General features: G+C 36.8%; 1 protein-coding gene across 6 annotated transcripts in view; it reads right to left on the bottom strand.

Annotated features, from left to right (window-relative positions):
• Positions 1-12,210, bottom strand: part of CLOCK (clock circadian regulator) — a 141,441-nt gene that overhangs the window by 10,855 nt on the left and 118,376 nt on the right. For 5 of the 6 annotated variants that reach the window (XM_064367247.1, XM_064367242.1, XM_064367269.1 and 2 more), the window contains 7 exons: positions 12,083-12,189; positions 9,852-9,999; positions 9,264-9,339; positions 6,328-6,469; positions 5,639-5,739; positions 5,028-5,117; positions 1,028-1,180 (listed from right to left, as the gene is read on the bottom strand). In XM_064367247.1, coding sequence (XP_064223317.1) covers positions 1,028-1,180; positions 5,028-5,117; positions 5,639-5,739; positions 6,328-6,469; positions 9,264-9,339; positions 9,852-9,999; positions 12,083-12,189 — 817 coding nt within the window. The remainder of the gene's footprint in view (positions 1-1,027; positions 1,181-5,027; positions 5,118-5,638; positions 5,740-6,327; positions 6,470-9,263; positions 9,340-9,851; positions 10,000-12,082; positions 12,190-12,210) is intronic. The other variant, XM_064367271.1, reaches the window with a different exon arrangement.

A 12,210-nucleotide genomic window follows, 5' to 3' on the forward strand; every position in this document is an offset into this window, starting at 1 on the left:
ACTTATGATTTATAATTTATAACCTTAGACAGAAGTAGTTTTCACTCCAAGTTTCCCTTTACCAAAGTCACAGTCTCCTAGAGTGGTCCTGCTGGTTGGTCATATAGGACTAATTTGAATCACACCAACTGGTATCTTAATAAAAATATTACTGATGATTGATTTATAAATTCTTTACCCAAGATGTACCTAAAACTTTATTTAAAATATAATTTTTATATTATGAATTAGAACTTACTAAAATTTGTGGACTGGTTAAAAAAAAATGACTGGAGAAACAAGGATGTTGATAGAAATACCCTCAGGAATGAATTATCTTTAGAGACTGTAAGCATAGTTGTCAGGGTCACTACTTGCAAGGGTCTGTCCTGCAGACCTTGACTCAACGATGGATGAATGTTCACTTAGACACAGATTTTCAGTCTAAGAGTGGCTGGGGTGTCTGTGGCCACTCACAGGCACTTGAGGAGAGTGCTATAAAGAGACAGCAGCTGCCAGCCCTGACAGGCTGGCCAGCCTTTAATTGAGCACACATTAAATGACAAAGGCTCTGAGTCAACACCACTAGAGGGTAGCGGTTAAAGGCCAGGTTCTGAGGCTTAAAGCAAACACCATTAGTGGGTAATATCTTTGGTTGACCGCCCCATCAAGAGAGCTATCTGGAATGATTAAAGGTTAATTTTAGGATGACATGAGTAAACAAATTAGGTAAACTCCTTATATTCCTTTGTTTCTAAGCTAATTTATTTAACTAAGGGGACAAGGCTGCCTTCAGCCAAGTACTACAGTGAAAACTTTTAGGCCTTCCAAAAAGGTTTGTGTATATTCTCTATAACTAAAATTTCTCCCAATAGCCTGACTGAATCCTTACACATAATCATACTGAGTAGGTAACCAGTGAATATTTATTGAACAGAATTGATAAAATGTATCTCTTGCATCTCACTTTTAATTAAGAAAAGTTAATTTTCCTAAAAATCCAAAATGTGAATGGGATGCTTGCTTTGTATTCAAATATAACAATTACCTGCAGTCCCTGACCATGGACCATCTGAAGTTGTTCTTGAATTTTCCTTAGTTCTTCTTGTTGCCGATGAATATTTGCTTCTATCATGCGTGTCCGTTGTTCCAGTTGGTCTTTCAGATGCTGCATGGCTCCTAATTGAGCTGAAAACTGAAACTAAAGTACCACATATGGAAAAAGCATAACATATTTTAGAATTACTCCTTATAATTGTGCAATGTGAAAAGTAAGCGGGTAACATGAGTTAAGAATGTTATGCCAGTTAAGCCTCTTAGTTCCTAATCCACCCACCTTTGCTCTGCTTTGTGATATTGGACCTGGACCTTAAAAATATTTCTCCTTTGCCAACAGGCACAAAGTTATGTAGGTCAGTAGATGGTGCTGGAGGGACACTGCAAAGAAAGGTGCTCAACTCCTGGTTCTGGTGCTTTTCCTTATTGCTCTCATGTTGGGGTACCAGCGGGAAGCTTCCCAGTTAGCCTTGTTAGCTCCCTAGCCGGCGGCTTTCCAGCAAGTCTCAATGACATCCTAGTGGGCAGCTTCCCTGCAAGCTTTACCAGTACCCCAGCTGATGGTTTCCAGCTCTCTAGCTCTAATCTGTGGCATGTCAGTGAACTTCTCTATTATCCACTTGTTATAGCCACATCTGCCCCAAGAGGATCTGCAACTCAGCTTGGCATGGGGGAAGAACAGGTGAGGTTAGAAGCTTATGAGGAGTCTTCTAATGTTCCTTCCTTGGGTACTCTCTGTCTGCCTTAGTTAGTGGCTGCTCTCTGCATCTGATAGTTCTATATTCTTTTTTTTGAGATAGCATCTTGCTCTGTCACCCAGGCTGGAGAGCAGTGGTGCGATCATGGCTCACTGCAGCCTTGACCTTCTGGGTTCAAGAGATACTCCCATCTCAGCCTGCCCAGTGGCTGGGACTATAAGCATGCATCAGCACATCTAGCAAATTTAAATATATATATTTTTGTAGAAATAGGGTCTTGCTATGTTGCCCATGCTGGTCTTGAACTCACTGGATCAAGCAGTCCTCCTACCTTGGCCTTTCAAAGTGCTGAGAATATAGGCATGAGCCACCACACCCAGCTTTATTCCTATATTCTTTAAGTTCTCTTTACTTCTTTTAGGGGTTAATCCCTGTTGCTAGTTAATAATTTTTTATATTATTCCTATTCAAATTTCTGGTATGCTTCTGGTTTCTCACTGGATCTGGACTGATTACACACACACCCTGGATTTACAAGACCTAAGCTCATATTATGGTTACCAATTATTGGAAAAAATTATTTAACTTTTTTTTTTTTTTTTGAGACAGTGTCACCCAGGCTGGAATGCAGTGATACGATCATGGCTCACTGCAGCCTCGACCACCCAGGCTCAAGCATTCCTCCCACTTCAGCCTCCCAAGTGGCTGGGACTATAGGCATGTCCCACCATGCCCAGCTAATTTTTTTTTAAGAGATGGGGTCTCATGTTGCCCAGTCTGGTGTTGAACTCCTGAGCTCAGACAATCCTCCCACAAGCCACCATGCCCAGCCTTATTTAACTTCTTTGCTTCATTTTTACCCATTAACAAAGGAAAAAGGAGTCTGCACCTGGAGTTAATTCTTATCAATTTCTGTCATCCCTAGAATGTCCTCTATGTGTACATGAGTAGAAGTACCCAAAGTTGTAAAAATCTGACAGATAACCAATAATAATATTTTCACTTCAATGGAAACTATCCTCAGACAAGTACAGAACATGAACTTTTTTTTTTTTTTTTTGGACTTCCACCTGGCAACTTTCATTTAACAGAACATGAACTTTTAAAGACTACACAAGTACGAATGAGTAAATGCATACAGGAATGAAAACAAAATTATGTTTTCAATCTTACTTATTTCTCTGTTTTACTTGAGTCATGAGCAGCTCCTGTTTTCTTCTGCTTATAATTTAGCCACATTTGGTGATTCATCTCTTAAGTCTATACAGGCGCTTTAATTATTCCCATGAATTTTCAGTGTATGATACAGTGTAAGAGCAGAGTTTCACTTTACTGGAAATCTGTCTTAAAGTAGCCTCTTACAGTGAACTGTATGTAAAAGTGAGAAATGTCCTTCCCATCCAAAGCTTTTTAACTCTCTCTTCAATAGTTTGTATTTGGGATACTGCATTACATTTCAAAGCACACAACTCTGACTTCAGAAATTAACAATAACCAGACCATAACATATATTAAATTAGTACCTCAACTCCCTCAAGCCTTTATTTTTTTATATTAGTCAAAATGTTATATTTATGGCCGGGCATGGCGGCTCACAGCTGTAATCCCAGGACTTTGGGAGGCTGAGGTGGGTAGAATGGTTGAGTCCAGGAGTTTGACACCAGCCTGATCAACATGGCAAAACGCTGTCTCCACTAAAAATATAAAAATTAGCCAGGTTTGGTGGTTTGCACCTGTAGTCCTAGCTACTTGGGAGGCTGAGGCAGGAGGATCACCTGAGCCCAGCATGCAGAGGTTGCAGTGAGCTGATAAATGCACCACTGCACTCCAGCCTGGGTGACAGGGTAAGACCTTGTCTCAAAAAATAAAAATAAAGTCACATTTATGTCTTACAAATGTATTTTATTATAACTAAAGTTATTTGTTCCTTTGGGTAAGCATTATATTGCTATCACTTAAAGGATTTCTATCAAATACAAAAAGAAAATAGTAAACACAGAAGGCAGGATAACAGGAAGTAAAATCACAGAACTAAGAGGCAAAACATTTGGCTTTATTAATGAATAAAATGTGAGATATGAATACTTGCTAACATTTTTGACAGTATATATCCTTTATTTCATGAAAATATCCCTATAAAATGTTAAAAAATGCTTTAGAATCTTGAGATTAAAGAACTAGTAACATAGAAAGTATGTATCTCTTATCATAGTTATATATGTATGACTTAACCATATAAGATAGAGCTATTTTTTAAAAATACTGTTTTTACCTATTATTAATGATCATTCCTTAAAATCAAGATACTGCTAAGTTAAGCTATATTTAATGCCAAACAAGGCAAAAAAGTTGAAGAAAAATACTACTTCTCTGTGGTATTTTTAATGTGTTTGAGGCACTGAATGAGTACAGAGTCATATATTACAAGTTGGGAAGTTAGGCTACAAAGTAAGAGTGTTACTTTTGGAATTAATCCCCCTTTTTTGGCTACTTTCCACATTTAGGCCTCCTTCTGGACTTAGGACAGGAAACAGTTCTCCTAGAAAGTTTTCCTTCACTTCCTCAGGTTGCATTAAGGATTCATGCAACATGCTTACATATCAGCTTATATACCTTCAGCACAGGCAATATAATGTGGTATTGTAGGTATGGTAGGTATCTGTCATTCCCTCTAGATGTGATGGTTTTTTAGTATAGGTATTTGTATTTGTACTATCAGCATCTGCAGTGCCTGTTACACACAGGAAACTCAATAAATATCGAATGAATGAATAAATGAGTATACAAATAAAGTTACTTAATTCTTCCAATATTCATAGAAGGATAAAATGAATGGCTACATTTCATCTTTAATATCTTTATGTCTACAGTGTTTCTCAATGAGGGAATGTTATGGCCTATTAAGCTGGACAATTCTTTGTGGTGCAAGACTGTCATGCATCCTGAAAGACATTTAGCATACTTAGACCATGCTCACTAAGGGCCAGTGATACCCCACAAACATCATGAAAATCAAAAATGTCCCCAGATACACTAAATAGCCCCAATTAAGAGTCACTGCATCTGTAACTATAATTAAATATGTGTGTGCGTGTATTTTATTTAAGAGACACTATCTTGCTATACTGCCCAGGCTGGCATTGAATTCCTGAGCTCAAGCAATCCTCCTACCTTGGCCTCCCAAGCAGCTGCAGTTACAGGTGCTTGCAAACAACCTGGATTTTTAAAAATACATCAGCTTAAAAGCAATTTATCATTTTTAAGTATGCAACTGAAACAACAAACAAAATATACCTGGGACATGCCTTGTGGAATTGGTAAATTTGTAGCTTGAGACATCACTGGCTGTGTTAATGATGAACCAACAGACTGGGAATTTATGGACTAGAGCAAAATAAAAATAACACTGAAGTGATTCTCATTCCCATACATGAGTACTTCTAGTAGAAATATCAATATGATATTCGTATTAATGAACTTACCATTTGGCTTATACTTTTGTTAGCTGAATACAGCTATGTCTTCCCTTCTATACTGGAAAGGCCTGTTCCCTATTTATCTTTTATTTTACAAGGAACTTCCTACAGTACCTTGCACAAGTTCTCAATAAAAGTTGGCCAGACTTAAGACAATTGGCATTTGAACTTAGACATAAAACAGCTATCAATTATGAGATTTTCACAATTAAAAAAAAAAAACTAACATTTTACTTGAAAAATAATTAAAAGGACTGATACATATGACAACCACTTCATACAAAAAAAGTAAGTCTTGAGTGTCATGTTATCAGTACTATTTTGATCTTCATAAAGAGGGGTAACAAATCGATGAATTTCTGAAGATTTAGATCATTTCTCCCCTCTTAATAAATCTTTATTCAGAAGAATATCCACTAAAGAACTTACCTGACTACTAAACGATGACCTTCTTTGCACCATCTTCTCATGAGCTGGTAAATGCTGCCTGGGTGGAGTGCTCGTATCCGTCGGGATCTTGGTTGGTGTTGCTGAAATCAGTCAACAAAATCAAAAGAGTATTTGTACTTTATAAAATATGGTTTTTATAGATTTATCTCAAAATGTATTTGTTTATAAAATGGCTTTTGAATTATCTTTCCAAACCATTCAATGAAAGTGAAGTCCATGTCAGATCAGTCAATGTAGTTACTTCTATCTTTTTACGAGCACAAAGAAAATATTTCAAATAGGAAAACTTTAAAAAGTTACTTACTAATTTAATGACAATTATACAAGTCATCATAAAGACAAGACACTAAAAAAACTTTCAAAAAGCAAACCTAAGAACACTTACTGGCCCTACAGTAGAAAACACAATAAATAGTTGCCTTTCTTTTTGAGGGATGATTAAAACACCACCACTACCATTACCACCTACACATTTTAATAGGCTACTTGAAGAACTTAATTCTTTGCTACAAGTGAGCAATGTGCCTGTAACTCACTGGAAAGGTTACTACATTTCAGAAATGTAAAAAGGTATAATTTTAAAGAAGCATTAGATGAGAAATACTGATATAAGTAACTAATAGTTTAGTTAGTTACTTTAAAGTCTGCTTTCAAGCAAGAATACTCACAGGAAGGGTCTGAGACTGCTGTGTGAGATGATTTTCTTGAACTCCGAGAAGAAGCAGAAGGGGTTGGGCTGTGATCAAACCTTTCCAATGCTTCCTTCAGACTGACTGTGTTTATACGATTATCTGACCCAGAATCTTGGCTCTAAGGAGACAGAGCAAAATAAATGTTTTCTTGTGGTTCAGTTCAGAGATCTCAAGATTCACAATACTATTAACAACAACAACAAATCAGTTTTTATCTATAAAAAGGCAGAAGTATCTGTGTGTACACACACATGTAAAGAAATGAAAATTTATGTGTTACAGCCAGAAAGTTTTGGCTTCATTTTCTATTTAAAGAAACAGAAAATGAATGAAGTTGGAATCTCTTACACTATATACAAAAATTAACTCAAGGCCAGGCATGGTGGCTCATGCCTGTAATCCCAGCACTTTGGGAGGCTGAGGTGGCCAGATCACCTGAGGTCAGGGGTTCAAGACCAGCGTGACCAACATGGTGAAACCCTCTCTCTACTAAAAATACAAAAATTAGCCAGGCATAGTGGCAGGCGCCTGTGATTCCAGCTACTCAGGCGGCTGAGGCAGGAGAATCCCCTGAATCCAGGAGGCAGAGGTTGCAGTGAGTCAAGATCCCACCACTGCACTACATCCTGGGCAAAAGAGCAAGACTCTATCTCAATTAAAAGACAAAAAAATTAACTCAAAATGAATCACAGACCTAAACGTTAAGAGTTAAAACTATATTAACTCTCAGAAGAATACATAAGCCAGGTGAATGCCTGTAGTGCCAGCTACCTAGGAGGCTGAGGTAAGAGAATGGCTTAAGCCTAGGAGCTAGAGTCTGGTTTCATATAGCAACACTAATCTTTCCCATCACCAATGTTTCTTTCTCCATCAGCTCACTGTCATCAGTACACAAGCATGCTGTTATTTCTCTCAAAAAAAAAAAAAGGCAAAAACTTCCTTTAAGCCCACTTTCCCCTCCTACTACTGCCCCATTTCTCTTCTCTTTATAGCAAAACTCCTCCCTACTCACTGTACCTAATTCCCCCATCCTGGAAAATTCTCTTAAACCCACTCTAATCATGCTTTCACTCACACCACTACTCCACAAAATCTGTTCTTATTGATCACCAGTGAATTAAATGTTAAAGTCAATGCTCAGTTCTCAGCACTCATCTAAAATTTAACTTATTTCAGCTGAATCTGACAAAGCTGATCATTCACTCCTGATACTCTTGTCTAAGTAACTTCCTGATTTTATTCCTTACTATTACCTTCCCTGTGGTTGATTCTTCCTTGTCTCCCTCACCTCTTAATATTGGAGTCCTCCAAGACACACCCATCCTCTTGGTGATCCCATCAAGATTCATGATTTTAAAACCACCCACATATTGAAGTTTCTCAAACATATCTCAGGAGGACCTTTTCTCTAAATCCCAGGTGGATCATGATGCTGGCAGCAAATACGGTGGGAAATCAGACATAGCTGGAGTGTGTTTTGGAAATAGGGCTAATTTAGGATTTACTAGGATTGAATTTTTGCATGAGAGAAAAAGAAGGATAATCTCTGTACTACTTCAGTTTTCATAATGGCCCCCTAATCAAAGAACCCTAGATTTTAAGAACTTTTCTCAGAAAATAATGTCTTTTACCAAAACCTACTACGTCCTGTTCTAAACACACAAAACCTCTTTGGAAAAGTTCTTTCACGTGGGATCCATGAAAGTAAGGAAGTTGTTTGCATTATTCAATGCTGTATTCTCAGCCTCTAGAGCCATGCCTGGCATACAGAAGGTACTTTATAACATTTGTTGGGACTGAATAACATCCACCATACTGTCCTCTGGAGTGCTGCCTATTTAAACTCAATTTTTATATAGATTTTTGACTCTTTTCATTCCACTTATTTTCTGTAGGTCCAAAAATACTTGTGATGGGCCATTTCTGACATGGCTCACAATTCCTGCCTCCAGTTATTCATGCCCTTGTATAATCCTCCCACCTTGAATGTAGGCTGGACCTAGTGATTTCCTTCTATAATGCACAGAATAGACAAAAGCAATGAGATATCAATTCTGTGATTAGGTTACAAAAGACTGACTTCCGTCTTGTAGGCAGTGTCTCTTCTTGGCTCATCTTGCATGCTTGCTCTGATGGAAAAGGTCACCTGGAAAGGAACTGAGGATAGCCTTCAGCCAACAAGAAACCAAGGCCCTCAGTCTAACTGCCCATGAAGAACTGAAGTGTGCCAGCAACCACTAAGTGTGGTGGAAATGGATTCCACCTCAGATGAACTGAACTGTGAGATGACTGTGGCTCCCACCAACACCCTGATTATAGCACAGAACCTGAGGCAGAGGGTCCAGCTAAACTGTGCCTAGATTCCTGACTCACCAAACTAGGAGATAGTAAGTGTGCTGTTTGTATCACTAAGTTTTGGAGTAAGTTGTTACGCAGCTACAGATAACTAATACACTACACTTCTAACCTGATACAACAAAAAAGAAACCAGAGTTCAAATTCTGACTATAGTTTTCCAGCCAGTGTCTTTAGGGAAGATTTTTTCCCCCTCTTGAAACCTCAATTTCAGTATTTTCCCAGTGGGGATATCACCTACCAGATAAAAATATCTGAAGTGTAAATTACATTTCATAATTCATATAAATAAACTGGCCAGAGCCTAGTACATCACTGGGAATTAATAAATGGTGGTTTTAATCTGAGATCAGATATGTCTCTCATCCAATTTTCTTTTTAGAGGCAGGTGAGATTTTAAAACATTAAATTAAAAATAAGCAGTAAAGTACAATCACATCCCTCTTATAAATAAGGAAATAAAGTGTTTGAAAAATAATTTTACTATTAATTACTGAGTTTTATCTTTCATTGGGGAGAAATTAAAAATAATTTTTAAAAAATTATAAGAAACATACTTTGTCAGCAGCTGCCTCAGGAAGAGACTCTTCAATGCCAAGTTCTCGTCGTCTTTCAGCCCTAACTTCTGCATAACTACAAACAGAAAAAAAATGTTTGGTCATTCATTTAAAATACTGCACAGTTGTAACTATTCATCTGTTCATCTAGACTATTTACTATATGCTATGCAAACCTAAATACACCTGTAATGTCTTAATTTGTATTTTTCTAGGTATCTTATAGTTTCATGCACTGCCGTAAATGATCCATAACCACACAATACTTAAGAAAAACTAAATAAAGGAAGTACACACTTATCTACAACAAACAGTTTTCTTTTTACATGGCTGACACTGCTACATAAATGACAGTAACAACTTCTGCTGTAAAGCACAAAATTTATATCAAGCCTTATATGTCTGTATCATTCCTATATTATATTTATATATAATGCTTGTAAGTAAATGTAATAATATATTGAAAGGATGTATTAGAAATTGAGAAAAGAACACTTTGTAGTTCCTTAACAAGTTACGCATAAAACTTAAATTGTCAAAACTGTCATAGGATGTTACAATACAGAAACTGTTTAAAAGAATTATTACCTTACTACAGTGTGAGTACAAACAATAAACTCTGGCCTTGAATTCCACTGATGATAAGTGATATAATAATGAGTTTGAAGCCAAATCCACTGTTGCCCTTTAGTCAGGAATCTATAATAACATGATTTGCCTTTCCCATATTGCATTACTAAAAAGAAAAGAGAAAAGTATTTTTTCTTTAATTCATATTAGTTATAAAGAATCTGTTTTTTAACCAAAAGCTATCATTTGCATTTAAGTCTACATACGCTATTCTTTTTCTGGCTTTTTGATAATATATATGTCAATATGAAAATGTTAATTCTTTAGATCCAGTTTCAGGTCCCAAGCAACGATCAGATCTTCCACAGTGCCCAACTTACAGCCAGCCACTTCTGATTTTACAATCTTTCCATACACAATTAACTTCCAAACACTTAAGAATTCATATTGCTGACTTCTTCCCAATAGATATACAGAGGGTAATAACAATAAGTAATCACATCTGAGTTTTTTCTCCTAGCTACTCTGGCAGGCACAGAATCTTTGAAGCATTTACTTTTAAACCTTAACTAACCAAAATCAAAATAACTTCATTGTTTGAAGTAACTGAGTGCAGTAACTGCCAAAACATGTGCTTTAGATTTTAAGTTCTAAAGCCTTTTAACAGATATTAAGCAAAAAAATGGGTTTTGGGCCGGGTATGGTGGCTCACCCCTGTAATCTCAGTACTTTGGGAAGTTGAGGTGGGTAGATCAGTTGAGGTCAAGAGTTTGAGATCACCCTGGCTGACATAGTGAAACCCTATCTCTACTAAAATTACAGGTGGCATACACCTGCAATCCCAGCTACTAAGGAAGCTGAGGCAAGAGAACTGCTTGAACTTGGGAGGCAGAGGTTGCAGTGAACCAAGATTGTGCCACTGCACACCAGCCTCGGTGACAAAGGGAGACTCCATCTCAAAAAAACAAAAGGGTTTGTAGTTAAATTAATTTGGGAAACTTTTTGTTAAATTGGTGTCTTCAGTTTTCTCAAAACCTAGAGTATGCTAATGTACGTGCAGATTCTCTAAGGTATTATGAAGTGTTTCCCTGTCTTCCTTGACTATAAAGTGTTTTTGTAAGGACCAACATTAGTTGGAACAAACCTTAGGAAATGCCCGTCAGGAATCTCTCAATCAGTCAAATCTCTCCCTCTCCTATCTCTTTCTTGTCTGACTCTCTCTGTCTCTCTCTCTCTCTCTCTCTCTCTCTCTCCTGTCTCATTCTCTAAGGAGGAAATCAAGGTCTACAAATAAACTTGCTGTCCAAAGTTACCCAGCTAGTTAACAGAAGTATCAAGTCTTTACACAACATCATGGTGCTTAATGCCCACATCTTTTGTGCTGAAATGACTTTACTCTGAACATTTTCCACAGAGTTAATGCTATTATACAACAGACTTCATTTCACACAGAGGGGTTTATGAAAGCAGCATAAAACATCATGAAAGTGTCTAAAATATCTAGTTAAGCCTTAGTGTACATTCAAGAGTGTAAGCATCTGGGAGGAGGATCAGAGAAGCAAATAAAACCTATCATTAAAACAAATCTCATGATTAAAACAAACTTCTAAAATAAAGAATAAATACATGTGATAAAAGAGTAGGCCTAGACTCCAATGCTTCTCTGCCACCAATGAGCTATGAAATTATGGGTGAATTACTTAGCTTTACTGTGTTCTCAGCTTACTCATGAAGATTAGATGTAAAGTGTTTACAACAGTGCCTGACACAAAGGATGACAATGCTCCTGCTCTAACAACAACAATAATAAGCAGATAACACTAAGCATTTACTATGAGCTTTCTAAGACAGATTTTCCAAAGATATAGTTAGCTCCTGAAAAGATTCACATGCTTGGAAATCAAAATTTATGACACAATATTCCCAAAGTTTGATGTATTACAATTTTCAAAGGAATAAACTTCTCTTACTCCAGATATAGAGCTTACATGCTTCAGAACAAGGTGTATTAGATGCCACATTATGAAATTCCACTTATTAAAAACTAAAATAGGAACAAGTTTAATTTAAACTTGAGGTATGATTCCTACTAGATTGGTTATACACATAAAGCAAAATCTTGTAGCACATTTCAAAAATATGAAAATGATTGTAAATCTGTGTCTTACCACTTATCATTTCAGGACAGGACTTCTGTTTACATTATTTAAAAACAGTTATTATCACCAGAAATATTAAAATCTACTTACAGTGCTCATGACATTTTGCCAAATTTTCTAGGTCATCCACATGATAGTAATCATAGCCTGATGTTCCTAGAACTTCAAATGGCAAATATCCTATTATGGGTGGTGCCCTAAATTATACAGAAAACAAT

This window comes from Aotus nancymaae, unplaced genomic scaffold (assembly GCF_030222135.1).
Source record: "Aotus nancymaae isolate 86718 unplaced genomic scaffold, 86718_ANA_hifiasm-v0.15.2.pri h1tg000006l, whole genome shotgun sequence".
NCBI lineage: Eukaryota > Metazoa > Chordata > Mammalia > Primates > Aotidae > Aotus > Aotus nancymaae.